The 23,364-nt window shown below is 43.9% G+C and overlaps 1 protein-coding gene and 1 long non-coding RNA gene across 2 annotated transcripts in view; one reads left to right on the forward strand and one right to left on the reverse strand.

Annotated features, from left to right (window-relative positions):
* The window catches only part of adamts2a (ADAM metallopeptidase with thrombospondin type 1 motif, 2a), a 34,650-nt gene extending 14,357 nt beyond the window's left edge, over positions 1-20,293 (forward strand). The window contains exons 4-25 of the mRNA XM_044222511.1: positions 2,251-2,357; positions 2,453-2,536; positions 3,621-3,704; positions 4,846-4,999; positions 5,978-6,083; positions 6,416-6,559; positions 6,676-6,808; positions 7,862-7,975; positions 8,215-8,360; positions 8,439-8,528; positions 8,714-8,796; positions 11,391-11,524; positions 12,824-12,947; positions 13,222-13,302; positions 13,402-13,565; positions 13,661-13,820; positions 14,183-14,315; positions 14,921-15,137; positions 16,595-16,724; positions 16,833-16,907; positions 18,165-18,339; positions 19,112-20,293. Of these exons, the coding sequence (XP_044078446.1) occupies positions 2,251-2,357; positions 2,453-2,536; positions 3,621-3,704; positions 4,846-4,999; positions 5,978-6,083; positions 6,416-6,559; positions 6,676-6,808; positions 7,862-7,975; positions 8,215-8,360; positions 8,439-8,528; positions 8,714-8,796; positions 11,391-11,524; positions 12,824-12,947; positions 13,222-13,302; positions 13,402-13,565; positions 13,661-13,820; positions 14,183-14,315; positions 14,921-15,137; positions 16,595-16,724; positions 16,833-16,907; positions 18,165-18,339; positions 19,112-19,877 (3,404 nt within the window). The 3' untranslated portion in view covers positions 19,878-20,293. The remainder of the gene's footprint in view (positions 1-2,250; positions 2,358-2,452; positions 2,537-3,620; positions 3,705-4,845; positions 5,000-5,977; positions 6,084-6,415; positions 6,560-6,675; positions 6,809-7,861; positions 7,976-8,214; positions 8,361-8,438; positions 8,529-8,713; positions 8,797-11,390; positions 11,525-12,823; positions 12,948-13,221; positions 13,303-13,401; positions 13,566-13,660; positions 13,821-14,182; positions 14,316-14,920; positions 15,138-16,594; positions 16,725-16,832; positions 16,908-18,164; positions 18,340-19,111) is intronic.
* LOC122888283 lies at positions 15,361-16,588 on the reverse strand. The gene is made up of 2 exons (XR_006380670.1): positions 15,780-16,588; positions 15,361-15,726 (listed from the first exon to the last, which is right to left on the reverse strand). It is a non-coding gene; the product is annotated as an uncharacterized LOC122888283 (long non-coding RNA).
* Positions 20,294-23,364: the final 3,071 nt, after the last annotated feature.

Genomic DNA, 23,364 nt, shown 5'->3' on the forward strand with positions numbered 1-23,364 from the left:
CTAAATAAATAAAACACTGCAGCCTTTGGGGCGCTAGCATGACTTCTGTTTTTCACTTCCTCACTGGCCAATGAAAACACAGCTTAGTTCCAACATGTGACCGTACAGCATGACCTTGAATCTGTTAGCACTTAAATGTAAAATGATTTTGACCCAGAGATTCGCTGTGCTTCCTGCTCACTGATTTATTTATAGCAACAAAACACCTAAAGAACCAAACATCTGTTTACTCAGCTAGTTTTAAACTCTGCACCGGCAAATTATCTGATGTTCAGTATATACAACGAGGCAAGGACACACGAGGACAGTGGTTGCTATAGGATACAATAGCTGAGAGTCACTTTAACAAAACTTTATTTTGTGGAGAATAACAACATTTCTAGTGAAGAAAATGAGCCCAACTTGTCAAACGCATTAGACATACTGAGGTACACTATACAGTCTCAGGTCACCTGAGAGTCATTAGAGTCACCTGAGAGTCACTGAGGTCACCTGAGAGTCATTGGAGTCAACTGAGAGTCACTGAGGTCGCCTGAGAGTCGTTAGAGTCACCTGAGAGTCATTGAGGTCGCCTGAGAGTCGTTAGAGTCACCTGAGAGTCAGAGTCACCTGAGAGTCATTGAGGTCACCTGAGAGTCAGAGTCACTTGAGAGTCATTGAGGTCACCTGAGAGTCAGAGTCACCTGAGAATCGTTAGAGTCACCTGAGAGTCATTGAGGTCGCCTGACAGTCGTTAGAGTTACCTGAGAGTCAAAGTCACCTGAGAGTCAGTCACCTGAGAGTTGTTAGAGTCACCTGAGAGTCATTGAGGTCACCTGAGAGTTGTTAGAATCACCTGAGAGTCAGAGTCACTTGAGAGTCATTGAGGTCACCTGAGAGTCAGAGTCACCTGAGAGTCATTGAGGTCACCTGAGAGTCATTAGAGTCACCTGAGAATCGTTAGAGTCACCTGAGAGTCATTGAGGTCGCCTGACAGTCGTTAGAGTAACCTGAGAGTCAAAGTTACCTGAGAGTCAGTCACCTGAGAGTCGTTAGAGTCACCTGAGAGTCATTGAGGTCACCTGAGAGTTGTTAGAATCACCTGAGAGTCAGAGTCACTTGAGAGTCATTGAGGTCACCTGAGAGTCAGAGTCACCTGAGAGTCATTGAGGTCACCTGAGAGTCATTAGAGTCACCTGAGAATCGTTAGAGTCACCTGAGAGTCATTGAGGTCGCCTGACAGTCGTTAGAGTCACCTGAGAGTCAAAGTTACCTGAGAGTCAGTCACCTGAGAGTCGTTAGAGTCACCTGAGAGTCATTAGAGTCACCTGAGAGTCATTGAGGTCACCTGAGAGTTGTTAGAATCACCTGAGAGTCAGAGTCACTTGAGAGTCGTTAGAGTCACCTGAGAATCGTTAGAGTCACCTGAGAGTCAGAGTCACCTGAGAGTCATTGAGGTCACCTGAGAGTCAGAGTCACCTGAGAGTCAGAGTCACTTGAGAGTCATTGAAGTCACCTGAGTCAGAGTCACCTGAGAGTCACTGAGGTCACCCGAGAGTCGTCAGAGTCACCTGAGAGTCATTGAGGTCACCTGAGAGTCAGAGTCACCTGAGAGTCGTTAGAGTCACCTAAGAGTCAGAGTCACCTGAGATTCAGAGTCACCTGAGATTCAGAGTCACCTGAGAGTCATTGAGGTCACCTGAGAGTCAAAGTCACTTGAGAGTCATTGAAGTCACCTGAGTCAGAGTCACCTGAGAGTCACTGAGGTCACCCGAGAGTCGTCAGAGTCACCTGAGAGTCATTGAGGTCACCTGAGAGTCAGAGTCACCTGAGAGTCGTTAGAGTCACCTGAGAGTTAGAGTCACCTGAGAGTCGTTAGAGTCACCTGAGAGTCAGAGTCACCTGAGAGTCATTAGAGTCACCTGATAGTCATTGAGGTAGGTCACCTGATAGTCATTGAGGTCACCTGAGAGTCAGAGTCACCTGAGATTCAGAGTCACCTGAGAGTCATTGAGGTCACCTGAGAGTCAAAGTCACTTGAGAGTCATTGAGGTCACCTGAGAGTCAGAGTCACCTGAGAGTCGTTAGAGTCACCTTAGAGTCATGAACTGATGAAAAAGACCTGTTGTGTGTGATATGCAGATATCCAGACTGACAAACAGAGGGAGCTCTGTCCTTCCTAAACAAAATAAAACATTTTAACTTCACTATAGACATCTGTGTAAAACTGACTTTCATGATTACTCAGACTGCTCTTATGTTTGTCTCCAGGTCCTCTTTTAGGTTCTCTGAACTTGAACCAGAATGTGTTGTGGTCAAGATCCGACTCAGCTCGACGACGGCGCTACATTGAAGAGGCCGAACTATTTAATATTGAGGTTAATGAACTGTTTAAGATAGTGGTTAATGAAATGTTAAATGTAGAGTTTAGTAACTTTTTAACCTCTCTCCCTGCTGTCTTTTCCTCCTCCAGGTTTTGTTAGCTGTGGACTATTCTGTTCTTCTTTTCCACGGCCGAGACCACATTCAGAAATATCTTCTGACACTCATGAACATAGTAAGGGAAAACATGCACACAGATTTTTAATTCCGTTTTAAATGTAAATGATGTTGCCTCAGTAATGAGTAGTGGTGTCTGGTTTTACCTGTTGGTGTACTACTGCTATAAGGTAAACAGAAGAGATGAGCTAATCATCTCCAAAATCCACAACACTCATATAGACTGGATGGTCAAACTTCCATGACCCCTCCAATGTCCCTGTGAGATTAAAGAGCTGGTCGAATGAAGGAAATTTTGTGACATCCAGTTTTTCAGCAGACAATGATAATGATGTAATGTTATCTTAACAAACACACTGTGTTCTTCCAGAAAGGTAAGATCTTAACCACGTGAGAGCCAGACCAGAGACGCCAAAGTAGTTTTTGAGACAATCTTGGAGTATGCCACAATCAATGGTATCAAAAGACGCACTGAGGAGATGCGGAGTTGTAGTGGTTTACCACAGCAATCTTAAAGCTAGTTGGGACAGTGCAAGTGATGAAGTTGGAAGTGATAAATTAACAATATTCAGCATTGTAGGTCTCAGAGATGACCAGAGATCCAGATGTTTTCTTACCATTAAATGAAGCTTCCTGACCTAACTACACCAACTGCCATGCTGCTCGGGCCACTAAACAGGGTGGAGGTGTTGCTTTAATCTTTAAGTCCATTTTAAAATTTCTAAATGGGAAAATAAATTTTATTCATTTTAGGTTCTGGTATTAAAACCATCACCATCAACTCTAAATTGCTTTGTCCAAGTAAATGGATTCCACCTTGTGGTACTTTATAGACCACCAGGGCCTTACTCCCAGTTTTTAGAAGAATTTGGTGCTCTTTGAATTGCTCTTTGTCTGGTCTCTCACCTGGAACCAGTTTACCATGGTGACCTTACCATGAATTGGTGCTGCACAACACAACAGAAAACCCCTCTGCCACATTAAGGTGGTGACTCAAGAAAGTTAATCTAGATTTCTGAAAAGAAAGGTAGAATTTTGAGATTATGATCTTGGACTTCCCAAAATATAGAAGAGATGGTCAGAGATGGATTGATTGATTTACTGCAAATATTACAGAACCTCTCTCTTTCTGTCTGTTCCAGGTTAATGAGATCTATCAGGATCATTCTCTGGGCGCCAACATCAACGTTGTTCTGGTCAGAATCATCATGTTGTCTCCATCAAAGGTACTAAACTGTGACTCTGTTTCAAATCTACCGCAGTTTTCTGGTCAGGTCACTTTTCTGTAAATGAACTAAAGTTGTTCAGTTGTTGTAATGTTTTATTCAGGAAAGACAAGCTTTCCTAGTCAATTTTACATGTCCACAGGGCAGAAGTTGTAAATATATGGTGTGTAAATTTTAGCTTGTCTCATTTACTGCTTTGTGGGCCCTCCATACAGGCCTGTGAGAGTCTGTGGTCTTAGATCTCAGGTTTTGTTTTTCAATTCAAACCAAGTAAGTAACAAAGAACAATTCAGCTTTGTGTGGTTTTAGACTGAACTCCTACAGGAAAACAAGATCATATTGTTAATCCTGATTTAATATAACTAGCTCTGTGAACGTTTCACAAGTCTAGATAGATAAAGAGGGTCAGGGAGGTGGTGTTGCTGCTATTTATAAAAGGGAACATTAAGACAACCACCATTTCCATTTTCCACCTTGCTCTCAAACTTTCTGGTTCCACCTCTATGGTCACTGCTGTTATCAAATCCCCCTGGGCTGGTAGCTACTTACTTTTCTGTTTTTTCTTCAAAAGATCAGTTTTTGTTGTGGCAAGTTTTAAAGGGATAGTTCACCCCAAAATCAAAAATACATATTTTTCCTCTTACCTGTAGTGCTATTTATCCATCTACATTGTTTTGTCTGTGGATTGTCTTGAGTAACCGGGTCATGATTTCTGGAAAGAGACATTGCTGTTGAGTTTTTAAAATGTATTTTTTGGCGCTTTGAGCACAACAAGCTGAGTCCCATTAGATTAAAAAAAGACAGAAATCTCTACGGTTGATATCTCCAAAATTCGGCAACTCACACCAAAACAATCTAGATGGATTAATACCACTACAAGTAAGAGGAAAAATATGTATTTTTGATTTTGGAGTGAACTGTCCCTTTAAGTACTTTTGGATGTCCACTCGGTATGGTACTTGTGAGTGCTTAACAGAAAAGAGGAAACATTTCCAAGATGAAAAAGTGCAACAGAGTGTACTCACACATAAATCCTGCATTAATGCCCCAGGGAATTGAATTCAGATTTTTATAGGTTTACTCGCCACTCCTGCATGTAAGTAAAAAAAAACAATAAAAATCAAAAGTGTCCCTCCATCAGTCTCAGGAGATGGTGTCTGTGGGGAATCCCCAGAAGAGTCTGGAGAATGTTTGTGGATGGTCGTATCTCCAGCAGAGGGAACAGAGTCACACCGAGCAGCACGACCACACCATCTACCTGACCAGGCAGGAGTTCGGCCCCTCCGGCATGCAGGGTACTACTACTAATACTACAAATACTACTACTGACACCATCTACCTGACCAGGCAGGAGTTCGGCCCCTGCGGCATGCAGGGTACTACTACTAATACTACAAATACTACTACTGACACCATCTACCTGACCAGGTAGGAGTTCGGCCCCTCTGGCATGCAGGGTACAACTGCTAAAACCATTTACCTCACAAGGCAGTTTGGCTGCTTTGGCATGCAGGGTACAACTGCTAATACTACCACTAATACTAATAAGTACTACTACTAAAATGATCTATAATAATAATAATCTTTACAGAGCACTTTTTAAAATCCATGTTACAAAGTGCTTCACAAAGGCAGCAAAATAAAACACACAAGTCATAAAACCATCTGGTTTTAAAAGAAAACAAGATAAAAACAAGAAAAACATTTTTAAGTAAGTAACAGTTTAAAGAAAAGTAAAACTCAAGTAAAATCAGGAAAGGCTCTCCGATAAAAGTATGTTTTAAGAAGGGACTTAAAAGAGATCACTGACTCAGCCAACCTGGTTTCCTCGGGCCGGCTGTTCCAGAGCCTCGGGGCCCTGACTGCAAACGCTCTGTCCCCTTTAGTTTTCAGCCGGGTCTCTGGAACAGACAAAAGACCTCTTCTCGAGGATTTAAGGTACGTGCTGGTGCATACGGTACTAAGAGGTCAGCAAGGCCTTGATGTGCCTTAAAAGTAATCTTAAAATCTATTCTAAAATATACCAGGAAATGTTGAAATATTTCTAAGATGATAAAAACATCTTTCTAAGATGATCTACCTGACAAGGCAGATAATAGTACCACTAATAATACTAGTGCTACTACTAACACCACCTACCTGACCAGGTAGGAGTTCGGCACCTATGGCATGCAGAGTAGATTGCTAATACAAGTACTACTACTAACACCACCTGCCCAATCAGGCCCAGACCTCTTACCCCTGACCTAGGACCTTTTGATCTCTCTCTGCAGGTTATGCTCCAGTTACAGGAATGTGTCACCTGCATCGGAGTTGCGTCCTCGTCTTTGAGGACGGTTTTTCCTCAGCCTTCGTAGCTGCACATGAAACAGGACACGTGTGAGACACAAACACACACACACACTTAAACTAAATACAAATTTGTTGGCAGAACTAGTAATCAGAAAATGTACATTTTGACTCTCAAGTGTAAAGATGATAATGGACTCCCAGGTGTAGCGGCGATAACTGACTTCCAGGTGTCCATATAGAAATGATAACAGACTCCCAGGTGTCAGCATACAGACAATAACAGACTCACCTTTATCGTTACCATAATGTATAGAAATCTTCCAAAATTCAATACTTTATTACCATTTCAATGTATTGTAGTTGATAGAAATGTTCTGCGGTTTGTCTGTTCTGTCTTTCTGTCCTTCTGTCTATCTCAGGTTAGGGATGGAGCATGATGGCGAGGCAAATGACTGCGCTGACGACGTGCCGTTGGGCAGCATCATGTCTCCACGGGTTCAGGCCACCTTCCATCGATACCACTGGTCCCGGTGCAGCTGGAGGGAGCTGCACAAGCACCTGGAGTCAGTACTACAAACAATAGTATTACTAAACGTACTGTAAAAGAAACACCGAACTGGCATCAACACGTGTATGTCAACCAAAAACTCTGTCTTTCTGTCTGTCTCTCTCTCCTCAGTACCTATGACTGTCTCCGTGACGACCCGTTCAACCATGATTGGCCGGCTCTGCCTCAGTTGCCAGGGTTTCAGTACTCCATGGACCAACAGTGTCGCTTTGACTTTGGACCAGGATACAGTCTCTGTACTGTAGTATGTCTTTCTGTCTGTCTGTCAGCTGACCTGTCTGTCTGTACCCAGATCATCTGACGAGAGGTGACCTTTGACCTCTTGCACTTTCAGGAGGAGCCACAAACCTTTATAGTTTTTAGTAACAGCGCCAGCAGTGCTGTGCATGAACGCGCTAAAAGAGCGCCGTTCATTGAACACGCTCATGTTTTTGTTGAACGGTGAACTGAACATATCCATTTGCAACTAATGAATGTGAGCATCGTTAATTCCCACGAGAGTTAACGGTACTCACGCATTGCGTTTTACGGCACCTAACATGCCAATGATTTGGTAACAGAATCTGATGGGTCACAGATTTTTGACACATCGAGCCGAAGCACCCGACCAGTCTTAGGAATTATCTGAGTGAATGATGATCACAAGAAAATACTGACAAAGGGTCAGACGAGCCGACAGCCGCAAAGTTTCTCCACCCAAGTCAGACTCACAGCATTTTGTTAACTAGTTAATTTTTTGGTACTGTGAACTTTAAAATTCAAAATTGTGAACTATGAATGTGAAGTAGTTCATTTTAATGTGTGTGAAGCTAGCTCTTGTTAACACTGACTGCCAGCAACGGTTCTATGGCAAAAACTGCTCTTTTCCAAATGGAATACTTTAAAATGAAACAGGAGATAAATCTTTGAGTTTTGTGATGTTTTTTAGTGGGACTGACATGTGCAGGTATGACCTGCTGATGTGTTTTTGGGTTGGAGGCCAACACCACATCTGTTTTGAGAAACGTTTGATGACATCACACAGAAAATTTCCACAGGACGATTTACACATCAGATCAAATTTATCAGCAGTCTTTAAACTGATGACGTCTTTCTTCTGGGAGTTTCCAACATTTCAACATGATGATGAAATTATTTTGCTTTAATCGTTAAGCTTGTTTGACTTGAGTGATGTCACTGAGTGAACATTAGTTTTTCTTGCTGTCTGTCTCTGTTTTGTTCTGATGTTTATGGTTTATTTTTGCATTTTGATGTATTCTAAATATCTTTGTATATGTGTGTATATGTGTGTCTCCAGTACACGACCCATGACCCCTGTAAACAGCTGTGGTGCAGCGACTACAACAACCCGTTCTACTGTAAGACCAAGAAAGGTCCCCCGCTCGATGGGACAAAGTGTGGACCGGGGAAGGTGAGGACACATTCAGGTCATCGTGGGTTAAAGGATGACAGGCAGTTTGATTTGTCCCAGACGTCGTCTGCTAGCTGCAACATGGCTGCAGGCTCTTAGTCTGGTTAAACTTTGGACAGAGCCAGTCTAGCTGCTTCCCCCTGCCTCCAGTCTTTGTGCTAAGCTAGGCTAATCACGTCCTGAATTCAGCTACGTGCTGAACTTCCTTGTGTCTCCATGGTAACTGTTTCTCGTTGCAGCACTGTTTTAAGGGTTTCTGCATGAAGTTGACCCCTGACCTGCTGAGACAAGATGGCGGCTGGGGAACATGGAGTCCGTACGGCAGCTGCTCCAGGACCTGCGGGGGCGGGGTCAGGTTTCGGGCCAGGCGCTGCGACAACCCAGCGTGAGTGAGCTGTCAGTCATCTGTGATGTCACAAATCAGACACACCAATCAGAGAGACTAACCTGTTGTTGTTCTCAGTCCAGCCAACGGGGGGCGCACCTGCTTCGGAAACAGTTATGAGTTCCAGCTGTGCAGCCAAGAGGAGTGTCCACCACTGACTGACTTCAGGTCAGTAGATCTACTGTTGACTGTTATTTGTGTTCACTGACTGACTTCAGGGTTTTTTGTATATTCTGTTGCACTCGACTTGACTGTACTCCATTCTGTTCTAGTCTGTTGTATATCTGAGCAGTTAGTTTGTATGTTGGTGTTCGTGTTTTTCTGCAGGTTCATTTGTTGTTTCTCTCCTTCAGGGAGGATCAGTGTAAAGTCTGGAATCCATTTTATGAACATGAAGGAAAGAAACATCACTGGCTGCCATACCAACACCCTGACCGTAAATACACACAGTACACACACACCGACAACAACAGAGGCACAGTGAGGTGTTCATGTTCAAGTCCTGGAGCTTCCTGAGCAGCTTGAGGGGGTTGAGACTGTTAAAAGCAGAACTGAAATCAATGAACAGAATTCTTGCATATGTATATTTGGACTCCACATGTTGGAGGGTGAAGTGCAGTGCAAGGTTGACTGCATCATCTGTAGACCGGTTTGGGCGATATCCAAATAGTGGGTCCATCAGGGGGCATGTGACAGATTTAATGTATGCCAGGAATATGCGTTCTAATGCCTTCAAAGCCACAGGACTGTAATCATTGAGGTCCGATATTTTTGCTGTTTTAGGAATTTGGATAATGGTGGAGTTTGAAGGTGGCTTGGACCTTTTGTTGGCCAAGTGAGGAGTTACAGATGTCTGAAGACTGGGGCCAGTTGGTCTGAGCAGTGGCTTTATAAGGCTGGCGTTAGATGGTCTGGGCCTTCTGCTTTGTTCTTGTCCAGCTTACAAAACACCCTTTTCACTGTCAGTTGTGAACGATGTTTGTAGGTAGAGAAGTTGGGGAATGGCCATGTGTTTGCAGTGGGCTTCGCAAACCAGGAAAAAAATAAATAAAAGCCTTCAACTTGTGAGGTAGTTCGGGGTCTGCATAAAGTGACTTTAAAATATAATTGTTCAGTTTATTACACACCAAAATTACAGTTTTAATTTTATTAGAGTATTTCCCCCACACACAAATCACACGATTACGAGTCATTAGTTGCACTCAGTTACTCATTTTTCCTTCGTCGCCACCCGAACACCGAGGAACACTGTTGTGTCGAGCAGGAAAGCAGGAGTACAAGGGAATAGGACCAAAATGCAGACTAGCAGCTACAGCTCAATAATTTAACCAAAAAATAAATAAATAAATAGGCTTACACTGAATTGGCAGGCAAAAGCAACTCTCAGCAAGTAAGCAGTCCAAAACAGAAAAAGCAAGTCCAACAGTGAGCAGGCAAAATCCACAAACAGGCAAGGTACAAGGGAAAAAGAATCCAGAACTCACAGGAACAAGAAACCAGGGCGCTTGACAGAGAAACAACGACAAACTGACGACTGAACAAAGGAAGGACACAGACTTAAATACACTTAGATTAGGCAGACAACGATGACACAGGTGAAACTGATTGAGACACAGGTGAAACTGATTGAGACACAGGTGAAACTGATTGAGACACAGGTGAAACTGATCGAGACACAGGTGAAACTGATCGAGACACAGGTGAAAACAATCAAAGACATGAAGCAAAACTAAACGACACTTGAGGGAAGGAGACTATTTCAAAATAAAAAAAGGAAATAACAGAACACAAACCCAAAGCCATGACAAACACTGAGTAACAGTGAGACGGAGAGTGCTGGAGTTCAGAGGGTTCAGAAGGCGATAGCTTAGGAAGATCGGCTGACTGCTGCGGCACAGAGACCTCAGGGTGTTGCGATCCAGCAGAGGCCGGAGTGGGCTGCAGCTCAGGGGATTCAGGGGGCTGTTGCAGCTCAACAGGGAGCTCGGACCGCCACGGCGCAGGAACTGGTGTCGGCCAGGCTGCCAACTGGGGACCAGGTAGGACTGCTGATGTCTCTGGGACGTAGGAACAACGTACAAATGACAAACTGACACTGAACAAAAGAAAACTCGGACTAAATACACTTAGGTAGGGGAGACAACGAGACACGGGTGCAATTTATCAAAGCGGGGAAAACAATCCAACCTGGAGGGAAAGCAAACAAAGACAGGAAGTAAAACAACAAGACACACGAGGAGAGGAGAACACTACAAAATAAAACAGGAAACAGGAAAAAACCCAGAAACTATGACAGTAACACTGAGGAACACTGAGGAACTGATGGAGCAGTCTGACAGACTGAGGAACAAAAGAGTTCTTTAACCTGTTTAGTCGAGCCTGTGTGAAATCTTCTGTTTCTTCAAATGAAACATGAGATGGGTCTGATGTTATATAACCAGCAGTTTGTTTAATCCCAGTCTCAGAGCAGATACGTAGCAGTCGACCAGAGAGACGAATATATATATTTAAAATCTATATGTGCACTCCATAAAGCAGCATCCACATCAACGTCTGAATATTCAGAGCAGGAAACTAATTTGTCTGAGTTATAGACAGAAACGAGTTCACTGGGTTTCTTGTGTCTTCTTTGGATTAATAATAAGTACACACACACACATTAAACACACATTATACACATTATACACACATGCCAACACCTGGACTGTAAATACACATACACACATTGTTTCCGAATTTAAAGATTACATGAAACTTTCCTCTCTGCTCTGTGTGTTTTAGTGTGTGTAGTGTGTGTGTGTTCACATGTTAAACTCATCACTCAGGAATCTGTTATTGGAAGGAAACTTGTGGCCTCTCCTCCCTTTAACTCTTTAAAGTCTGAAAATATTTTGGTTTCTGTCTCTTTAAACTCGTAACGTTCCACCTTAAATGTTCCACTTTAAGTAGCTCTGACTGTATCATGTTGTGATATATAATATATATCATTTATAATAAAAACATCATATTATCATCTTTCTGTGTTTGCAGCTGATTTACGCTGTCGTATGTACTGTCAGTCGAAGGAAACGTCCGCGGTGGTTTCCATGAACAGAATGGTGCATGATGGGACGCCGTGTTCCTACAGCGATGGCCACAGCGTCTGCGTCCGAGGAGAGTGTGAGGTCTTTATCTTGTTTTAGTTTCTCAACTTCTCTAGTCTATGTTGTTATATTGATGTCATTTTATTGGTACAAAAAGTAAAACTATATTAAAAATGCTAAAATATTATTGTTATACCTAGTAATAAAATATGTAATATAACTTGTAATTTTTGGTCATTTTAATGTTTTTCATTAGAACAGTTTTAGTGTGTCGCTCCTGAAACATCTCTGTCTAAAGGGACTGTGAACTTTAACTTTATTTTTATTCATTTTATTTTATAACATCTCATTTTATGTTACCATGTTTTATGTATCCATAACACAGCATAGCATGGTATGGTACAGTATAACATAGTATACAGTATACAATAGGACAATACCTCCCAGTATTCTTGTTACATCACAGAACTGCGATCCAGATCTGATCTGAGTTCAGAATCCAAGTCAATCCGTAATTCTGTCCTCTAGACCCCCAAAAAACTTGTGATATGACCTGAGTTAGTCCACCCCAAAACTACGAGGCAACGTCCTGTTCACCCACCACCACCAGCCCCCCAACACATAAATACAGCATCAACTGTCAGCAGTGGGGACAGTACAGAGTATGTAAAGACTGAGAGAGTGCATCTGAGAGTAGTAGTAGCAGAAATACTACAGTAGCAGAAATACTACCTCTACTTGTAAGCTAGTAGTTTGCAGTGTTGAACAATGTTACAGTATTTGGGGCAAATTTACACCTTCACCACCACTCATTAATATCCCCTGTTCTGTCATTCTCCACTACCTCTGCTAAAACCTTGCTAAACCAATGTTAGCTAAGCTAACTGTCTATCCCTCAGTGAGACCCGGGTGCGACTGAAGTCGCTGTCGCTGCTTCGGGTCATGCGAGTGAAATGCGAGCCGTTCCCCGCCAAAACAAGAGTTGTGTATGTAGCTATGGTTCGATGAAGTCTAGGCATTAGAACATCTGAAAGGGTTTGAGAGTATTATTTTTTTTTTATGAAGGGTGCGTGTTCAAGCTAAAACGTTGTGTTAAGTGGCTCATTTACACTGTGACATCTGTACGCCGGCCTTCATTAACTTACAGATTCTTCGTCTCTTTATTTTCCCTGATAACACTGATACACAGTCCGCTCTGTGAGGTTGAAAGCCCAGTAGATGTAATGTTCAGTCTGGGATGGACTCACCAAGTTTGTTCAAAATCACACCCATGCACAGGCACCCATCACCCACTGGTGTCTCCTCCATGTCCCAAAGAGAGCCACTGCTCTTCAAACTTAGATTTCCTCCTCTCTCCTTGTTTCCTCTCTCCTCGTGCAGCATGTAGGTTGTGATGGACAGATCGCTTCAGACCAGCAGGAGGATCGATGTGGAGTCTGTGGTGGAGATAACTCCAGCTGTAAGATCATCAAAGGAAACTTCACCCGCAGCACCAAGAAACAAGGTCTCTAAATAACATCTGATCAGAGGAGAAACTTCACCTTACATGTTCCAGTCAAATATTGGAGGCTCTTCTAACCTCAGTCAGTACAGTTGTTCCCAGAACTTCTTTGAGGTAATAAATTTACACAGGTATAAAGCCGGTGTTGCCATACACAACACAGTGATAGTGACAGGTAGTGCAGTTACTAATGAGCGCTACTGTTATTGCCGCTGATCATTTTTCTGTTGGAGTATTCATTTCTGATTGATTATTGATTACTGTTCCCATGGCCTAGGTTACCTGAAGATCCTGGAGATCCCCAAAGGAGCCCGACACCTGCTGATCCAGGAGTTCAAAGGGACTCCTCACATCCTGGGTAAGAGGAGGAAGGAGGAGTTTGTTTTGTCCAACATAAGGAACTTCTGTAGCTCGCAAGTTTGTGGAAACCTTGTTTTCATTGTTTTCACTGCTCCAGCGGTGAGGAACCAGGAGACAGATCACCTCTTCCTCAACGATGAAGATGAGCTCCCAGAATCCCGAATGGTGATTGAGAAGGGTGTGGCATGGGAGTACAGCAACACTGAGGAGCAGGAGTCCATCCAGACCACAGGGCCACTGAAATACGGAGTCCTGCTCATGGTCAGTCCGTCAACAAAAGTCCAACATGCTCAAAATGTGTCTGATTAGAGTCTAAATCAGAAAAAAGACCACCTACCTGTGTTTCTGTCCATCAGGTTCGTTCCCATGGCGACTCCAAGGTGACAGTGTCTTATAAGTACATCATCCAGGATCATCTTCGGTCCCCGCTGGAGTCCAACCTGGTGCAGGAGGACGCCATCTTTTACGAGTGGGCGCTGAAGAAGTGGTCAAACTGCTCCAAACCCTGTGGAGGAGGTATGCAACTCTGCTGCCGATTAACAGCCTGGCAGCGTCTATCGTTTTTCCAACCTACTTTAGATGAAACCACGCCCACTTCCGTATCACGAAAGCCTATGCAGCTGCGTTCCCATGGAAACCTCGCTCACGTCGGTCCCGTGAAGTATGACAGCTACAGTAGCTTGGAAAACGTAACCCTTTCATAGATGCCTGATGATCACAGTTTCACAGAGCTGAGATAATCGATCTGTTAATGTTAATTTGCCACGGTTCTAAGGTAGAAGAATTAACGTTTCCCATAACTCAACACCAGACACCCACTGAACATACAGTTAGGAAATAGCACGCTAACTAGCTAATTCTTGTTATCTGGTTGCCAGGGAAACAGTACACAAGGTTTGGCTGCCGGAGGAAGGCTGATGGGAAAATGGTTCACAGGATGTTCTGCTCCAACATCAACAAACCGAGAGCTATTAGCCGCATCTGCAACACCCACGCCTGCAGCTTGCCACGGTAATGCACTACAGGTCGCATTTGTAACACACTGCTGTCACACAGCTCACCATGTTCAGGCTGATTCCAGCTGATTGCAGGTGCAGATGCCTCTGTTCTGGCACCACAGTACCTAAAAATTGTCCCAGACTCTGCCTTCTCCAGATGAATGATGCACCAGGACTGGCACGAGTACATAGGTCACATTTTGAGTACCGACACTGTACCAAAGTTGGTCTGAGTGCTGCAAAGAAATAATGTAAGGTTTATGATTTTATTCTGTATCTGTGTATATAGATACAGAATTGGTGACATTATGGTCAACCATTAAAATTAAAAATCTGTAGATAAACACTTTCAATAAGACACTCAAGATACATGATCAAACACCAAATAGTTTCTAAGAAACCACAAATCACAAAACCTGATACATAGAAAACATTTTCATGTATTTAAAAATATTTTAAAAAGGGGAAATACTGCATAATATGAAACAATTGTACAAGATTTAATGGACCCCACTGACTATAAAATAAAGGGCAAGGGAAGACAAATGCTGGAGTACCTCTCGACCAATAAGAAAGCATGGTTTATTGTATGATATCCTACTGTTTCTTCCCCCTCAGCTGGGTGACCGGAGAGTGGGAGGACTGCAGCGCCTCCTGTGGTCACACAGGGTGGCAGCGTCGCTGGGTGAGCTGCCAGCAGACGTCCAGCAGGGGGCCACAGCAGCAGCAGCGCTCGGTGAACAGCAAACTCTGTGGCGGGGACCGACCGTACGGGAAACAAACATGCAACCGCTTCCCCTGCCCCGCTGCCTGGCGAGCCGGACCCTGGACCCCGGTACAAAGAGTGAAACCAGGGAACTATTCACAAAGTCACAAAGTTATCTTACCACCATGGGTCCTCCTAAATGGCTGGTCTACCTCTAACTCCCTTCTTTCTGGACTACCACTTCTTTCAGGCCTACCTCTAACTCCCTTCTTTCTGGACTACCTTTAACTCCCTTCTTTCTGGACTACCTTTAACTTCCTTCTTTCTGAACTACCACTTCTTTCAGGCCTACCTCTAACTCCCTTCTTTCTGAACTACCTTTAACTTCCTTCTTTCTGAACTACCTTTAACTTCCTTCTTTCTGAACTACCTTTAACTTCCTTCTTTCTGAACTACCTTTAACTTCCTTCTTTCTGGACTACCTTTAACTTCCTTCTTTCTGAACTACCACTTCTTTCAGGCCTACCTCTAACTCCCTTCTTTCTGAACTACCTTTAACTTCCTTCTTTCTGGACTACCTTTAACTTCCTTCTATCTGGACTACCTTTAACTTCCTTCTTTCTGAACTACCACTTCTTTCAGGCCTACCTCTTCTTTCAGGCCTACCTCTAACTCCCTTCTTTCTGGACTACCTTTAACTCTCTTCTTTCTGGACTACCTCCAACTCCCTTTTTTTCTGGACTACCTTTAACTCTCTTCTTTCTGGACTACCTCCAACTCCCTTTTTTCTGAACTACCTCTTCTTTCAGGACTACTTCTAACTTCCTTCTTTCTGGACTACCTTTAACTTCCTTCTTTCTGAACTACCTTTAACTTCCTTCTTTCTGAACTACCTTTAACTTCCTTCTTTCTGGACTACCTTTAACTTCCTTCTTTCTGAACTACCACTTCTTTCAGGCCTACCTCTAACTCCCTTCTTTCTGAACTACCTTTAACTTCCTTCTTTCTGGACTACCTTTAACTTCCTTCTATCTGGACTACCTTTAACTTCCTTCTTTCTGAACTACCACTTCTTTCAGGCCTACCTCTTCTTTCAGGCCTACCTCTAACTCCCTTCTTTCTGGACTACCTTTAACTCTCTTCTTTCTGGACTACCTCCAACTCCCTTTTTTTCTGGACTACCTTTAACTCTCTTCTTTCTGGACTACCTCCAACTCCCTTTTTTCTGAACTACCTCTTCTTTCAGGACTACTTCTAACTTCCTTCTTTCTGGACTACCTCTAACTCCCTTTTTTGGGGGCTACCTCTGACTTCTTTCTTTCATGCCTACCTCTAACTTCCTTTTATCTCTAAATTCCTTCTGTCTGGATTACCTATAACTCTCTCCTTTCTGGACTAAACCTAACTTCCTTCTATCTGGACTACCTCTTTCTTGTTTCTGGACTTCCTCTGTCTGTTTTGTGGACTACCACCTATTTTGGAGCTACTTTTAGCCTTAGGATGTTTGTTGAAAATGGCCCCAGACTGATAACTGATCAGGTTAGAATCTGAACATCAGAGTCTGATCGACATGTTTATGTTTGTAGTGTTCGGTATCATGTGGAAATGGGACTCAGGAGCGCCAGGTTGCGTGTTCGAGTCCCGAGGGTTCAGCTCAAAACTGCAGTGAGCCTCGACCAATCACAACCCGCACCTGCCAGGCCCCACCCTGTAGCGGTAGGCATCGACCAATCATACACCACACATTTATACTGACAGAGAGGGAGGGATGCTGGCAGTTGTAGTCTGTGTGTAGCTGACTGTATGTTTGTCTCCCCCTGCAAGGTGACCAGAAGAACTCCATCATTCAGTGGCTGTCCAGGTCTAACAGAAACTTCACAGCTCCAAAGATCTCCTCCAGTAAAACACAGATTCCTTCTACTCCTCTTCTACTTCTTCCTGCTTTCTTTTTCTCTTATTGTCCTGATTCCTCTACAGACTTCTTTTCTTTCTGCTGTTTCTACTAATTCCCCCTCTTCCAGCTCATACTCCTAATTTGATTGCTCTTCCTCTACATATTCCTCCTCTTCCTCCTCATTTCTTTTCCTTTCTTCTTAGGAGGCAGAGTTGATTGTGAATGTTACTCAGGTTTTTGTAGTCTGAGATGACATCTGACGGTTTAAAGCATAGACTGTATATAAAGATGGACGACATGACAGCTCCCAAAAAGTGAAGCCAAAGCATCTGGATCTCCCCCTGGTGGCTGGTTGGTCATAAACCCCGCCCCCTTCACGTTAGCTGATGGGACACGGGCCAAACTAAAAAATCAAAGTACACGTCAAATCAAATCCATTTTTTCCAAAGATGTTTTCTGACATTTTAGGTAGTTTTTATCCCTCTGATGTTTGTTCAAGTGTTCATTTTTCTGATAAGTTTGGTTTTAATTAGTTATTTGATGCTATAAAAAGGGGGTTTCACGTCATGATTGACAGCTGAGGCCGGCACACGATTGAGTCGGGTGTATGGGCGGGACTTTGATACCGCGGCTCCACCCCCGATCACTACTGCGTAGACTCCAAATGACGTCACCGGTACAAGATGGCAGCTCCCGTATCCGGATATTTTGGCTTCATTTTTGTGCAGTGGGAGGACGTGGAGACGCATCGTCCATCTTTGTAAACAGTCTGTGGTTTAAAGACTGATTGGATTTTCCCTTGATGGAATGTGATTTTACTGATTTTGCTGAGTAGCAGGACAGGAGGATGGAAAAGGATTAAATTTGAACTCTTGATGTTGTCTACAGAGGGTTTAGTTTATTTCTTGTTTGTTTTGGGCTCATTTTGTTTTATTTGCAGTGACTCAGAACCCATAAATCTGCCCAACAATCAAAACAAAAGCTACAGTCGAGCTCTTTCTCTACAAAGAAAAATGAGATAGAGATAACGAGAACACTTATTAATACCAGGTGTAAGTGTAAAGCTGAGATGTGATGTCATTATTCAGATGATGTATCCAGGTACAGATTACAGGGTAACACCAGGTGGAGATGATGCAGATAAACAGCTGTCACAACAAAATAAATAAACCTGAAAACATCACGTTGGGCTGACTGATCACCTGTTCTGCTCTGATGGTCAAACTTCACTAACTGAACCATTGCTGCTGCTCTGTCTCCAGGGCAGCGTTGCCGTGGTGACCGCTCAGTGTTTTGCCGGATGGAGGTGTTGAGTCGGTACTGCTCCAATGCTGGATACCGTCAGATGTGCTGCAAGTCTTGCAGCGAGGGAAACTTCAGCAACTCTGACAACTTCAGCAACTTCAGCAGCACGAACCCGCCGACTGCCAACAGCAGGTCAGACCAAGCGTCCACCTGGAATATTCCATTAACGGTTGGGGGGGGGGGCACACAAAAACCACCACGACTGAATGGTATTTGAACTGACTTTGTATTTGTAGAGAGAAGTTGGAGGTTTTCACATTCAGTTCAGTACAGTCAGAAGGTTGGAAGGTGGATTTTTTGCTGTTGATGGAGCTAGGCTAGCAGTCTTTGTGCTAAGCTAGGCTAACCACATCCTGGACCAATCTCTAGAGATGAAAATGATATCCATCTGAGAACAAGAGGATTTATGTAAAATGTTTGAGTGTTACTGTGAGGCACTTCTGACATTAACATTCAGTCTTATTGATTGCTGAAAGGATCCTATATATCTTTTGGGTATTTCCATTGAGAGCTTTCTCTCTGCGAGTTTTTCTCTGAGCTCTTCTCACTGGTTAGAAATGGCAAAATGTGATGTCACATATTTCTGTGCACCAATCAGGATTTAGCGATATTTGAATCAAAATGTGAGAACAGTTCTGTTTTGCTTTTTTCTAATTTTCAATAAAAAGGGTCAGTCAATTCTAATAAAACTCTGACCCGCAGTCCAAAGCTGTTTGGAGAGTTTTTGAGTGTTTAACTTCCAGTAAATATTACTTAAGGATGTTTTCTCCAAGCTTCGAGTTTGATAGTTGCACATTTATTAATAAATAATTAATATTAGACAAATACTTCAGATTTGAAACCATGTTTTTAGGGGCTTTAAACAGTCCTGATCTGATGTCACTTCCTTGTTTTTGTCTCCTAGTTCGTGGAGTTTAACCACAGAGACGAGTACTTCAGCATCCACCTCCTCCTGGTCTGACAGCAGCTACATCATCAGTGACATTGTTAGCGACGTCATCAGCGCTCCACCTCCCAGCTTCACTCCGCCCCCCACCAGCAGGAGCAGCACCGACTTCGTGTACGTGGAGTACAACGATTACGACGAGTATTCGTCCTATGAGGATCCTTCTGTTTCCTCTGACGTCATTCCAACTACAACCACTACGACAAGGCGGCCAAGAAAAACTGCTTCACCACATTTATTCAAGAGCACTCCCACAATGCCCCCTGCTACAGTTCCCACAGTAACTGCTGATGGTCAAAGTCCAACAGCAGGGCCGGACAGGACGTCTGCCGTCCCACAGTTCCCCACCGCCACAACATCAGCTGATCCTGATGACATCATCCCCGCCACATCATTATCAAACAAAATGTCAGGAGGAAGGAGCCTTCAAACTAAAACTACTCTGACAGAAACTGAACCAACACCAACATCGTCCTCCTTCTTCCCGCTCTCTAAGAAGGAGAACAACTCGGTGGACGAGGTCCCGTACCGGATCGTGGGATTGGATGGTGACATCAACAGGGGACAGCAGAACTACTTTGTGCCGCGGATGCCGCCGTTCCGCGAGCGAACACAAAACAGACGCATCCAGCAGCTTCTGAACGAGAAACGACGTCAGGACCTTCTGAAGCGATACAGCAGGAGCAGAGAGGGCAGGACTGACAGGAAACACGCCGGATTATAAAAACATGAAAATATTTCTGCTGAGGTTTTAGTTTTATTGTTCACTTGTGATGCCGCATCTGCAGCTTGCTCACTTTCTGCTAACGCTAACGAACTCTCAACGAGAAACAGAAACAGAGCCGACAACAAAACAAACGACTGATGATGATTTTCCACCAGGGTCTCTGGATTTTCAGTTGACGGTCGTGTTTTAAAGCAACATTAGCTGTCCTTGAATCACAAAAAGTGTAAAGTATCCTGAAGTCTAGACTGGATCCTAAAAGTTTAGCTGTATAAGACCAGAATGTGGAAACGTTCGCTTCATTCCAAAAACTCCTCATCCATCAGAGTTTGTCTGGTTTTCAGTTGTTGTTCTTTTTACATTACTGATGTTTGTACCAAATAATCCTGTTTCTAAATAAAGCAAAGTCTCATCCAGCTGCTGATGTCATTACGACTCATGAACCTGTTAACCCTTAAAGGTGTAGTTCAACATTTAGTGAAATCCTCCTCTTCTCTTCCTCTCTCGGAGTCAGATGTTCAGATTGATGCCACTCATGTCTGTACGCTAAATATGAAGCTACAACAGTTGGTTAGCTTAGCTTAGCATAAAGACTGGAAACAGGGGAAACAGCTAGCCTGGATCTGTCCAAAGAGAACAAAATCCACCTACCAGCAGCTCTGAAGCTCCGTGATTAACATGCTCCACTGATGTGTAAAGACAACAGATCCCTGTTTTCACAAGGAAATAAACAGTAAAAACCCAGTAAAGCAGACAATACTTCGGTTTTTGTACGTATCAATCTTTTTGTCTAACTCTAAGCCAAAAAGCTAATTTCCCAAAATGTCTATTATTCCTTCAAACACAAACCTCAGGTGTTTACCATATTGCGTCAGCTGTAATTCCTTAACTTAATTCAGTTAAACCCTGAAGTCTGTGCTGCTGTTTTCAGTCTCGTGTTTAAAGCTGTTTCTGGATCAGTTTGAGCTGCGTGGCGTTTTATTTTTCAGGCTCTTAAGAGTTATTTATGTTTTTTGTTAAATTCGTTCTCTGTGCATCATGAAGAGCAGCTGCTCGTTTGTTTAATGTTAAACTGAATTCAGATCAGATGAGTCACAGTAGCTTCGTGTATTAATGTCTGCAGTTTGAGTGGAATCAGTGGAAACAGCTGACTGGTATAAACTTCACATGTTTTCAGTTGTGGATGTTTGTTTTCGTTCCTCCATCACATCCAGATGTGACAAGATTCAGTTTGCAGCATGAAGTTAAACTGAAGGTTTGTTTCTGCTCTTTAAATCACATGAAACATCGTCTCAACGCTGGATCTTTATTCCTTTTTAATGCAGAAAAAACAACAAGCAGCTGATTTATTTTCCAACTTTATTTTGGTTGAACAAAGTCACAAAACTACGAAGGACAAAGAAAAGAAAGAAAGGTAGTCCCAATAGTTTTAATTAATTTGTTATTAATACATAAAAGTTCAAAGATGAACCGTTTATTAAGCAGGTTGAGTTGGTTTAAAGTTGACTACTTAAATTCTTTATTAACAATAAATTCAACCTTTTTTGTCGTATATAGCGCAGTGCACAGTATGAGGACCCAAGTGCAGAAGACCAGGAAGCGGTAAGTGGATGAGGAAGCAGGATGACTTCAGTATTTATTTGGTGATTGTAGCTTACAGGCAGGTACAGGTAGATGCAGGTAACAGGTGGGTACAGGTAGATGCAGGTAACAGGCGGGTACAGGTAGATGCAGGTAACAGGCGGGTACAGGTAGATGCAGGTAACAGGCGGGTACAGGCAGATGCAGGTAACAGGCGGGTACAGGCAGATGCAGGTAACAGGTGGGTACAGGTAGATGCAGGTAACAGGTGGGTACAGGTAGATGCAGGTAACAGGTGGGTACAGGTAGATGCAGGTAACAGGCGGGTACAGGCAGACAGCTAACAGGCGGGTACAGGTAGATGCAGGTAACAGGCGGGTACAGGTAGATGCAGGTAACAGGCGGGTACAGGCAGATGCAGGTAACAGGCGGGTACAGGTAGATGCAGGTAACAGGCGGGTACAGGTAGACAGCTAACAGGCGGGTACAGGTAGATGCAGGTAACAGGCGGGTACAGGTAGATGCAGGTAACAGGCGGGTACAGGTAGATGCAGGTAACAGGCGGGTACAGGCAGATGCAGGTAACAGGCGGGTACAGGTAGATGCAGGTAACAGGCGGGTACAGGCAGATGCAGGTAACAGGCGGGTACAGGTAGATGCAGGTAACAGGCGGGTACAGGCAGATGCAGGTAACAGGCGGGTACAGGTAGATGCAGGTAACAGGCAGGTACAGGCAGATGCAGGTAACAGGCAGGTACAGGCAGATGCAGGTAACAGGCGGGTACAGGCAGACAGCTAACAGGTGGGTACAGGCAGATGCAGGTAACAGGCGGGTACTGGTAGATGCAGGTAACAGGCGGGTACTGGTAGATGCAGGTAACAGGCGGGTACAGGTAGATGCAGGTAACAGGCGGGTACAGGTAGATGCAGGTAACAGGCAGGTACAGGTAGACAGCTAACAGGCAGGTACAGGTAGATGCAGGTAACAGGCGGGTACAGGTAGATGCAGGTAACAGGCGGGTACAGGCAGATGCAGGTAACAGGCAGGTACAGGCAGATGCAGGTAACAGGCGGGTACAGGTAGATGCAGGTAACAGGCGGGTACAGGCAGATGCAGGTAACAGGCGGGTACAGGTAGATGCAGGTAACAGGCGGGTACAGGCAGATGCAGGTAACAGGCGGGTACAGGTAGATGCAGGTAACAGGCGGGTACAGGCAGATGCAGGTAACAGGCGGGTACAGGTAGATGCAGGTAACAGGCGGGTACAGGCAGATGCAGGTAACAGGCAGGTACAGGCAGATGCAGGTAACAGGCGGGTACAGGCAGACAGCTAACAGGTGGGTACAGGCAGATGCAGGTAACAGGCGGGTACTGGTAGATGCAGGTAACAGGCGGGTACTGGTAGATGCAGGTAACAGGCGGGTACTGGTAGATGCAGGTAACAGGCGGGTACTGGCAGATGCAGGTCCAGGTAATGGAAAACAGGTTTACCTGCTGGCAGTGGTCAAAACCAGGAAATGAGTCCAACAAGGCTAAAGAAATCCGACAGGGAGCAGGCAAAGTTCAATGTCCAGAATCCAGACCTGGTCTAAGGGAGACAAAGAATAGTTCCAGCAGAACTCACCTGAACCAACTTCCTGTCCGCTTGACATAAGTACAATGAAATACGCACATGACAGGAAACAACAAAGGAAAAGACAGGGACTAAATACACTAAGGAAGGTGAGACAGCGAGACTCAGGTGGAAACAATCAAGGAAGGGCCAACAATCAAAACTGGAGGGAAAACAGACAGGAAGTAAAAACACAAGACACACAAGGGGAGGAGAATACTACAAAATAAAACAGGAAATATGACAAAACCTCAAACTATGACATTTTTGTCCTACAAAAATCCCATATTGAA

The sequence above is a fragment of the Siniperca chuatsi genome, linkage group LG14, assembly GCF_020085105.1.
Source record: "Siniperca chuatsi isolate FFG_IHB_CAS linkage group LG14, ASM2008510v1, whole genome shotgun sequence".
Taxonomy (NCBI): Eukaryota; Metazoa; Chordata; class Actinopteri; order Centrarchiformes; family Sinipercidae; genus Siniperca; species Siniperca chuatsi.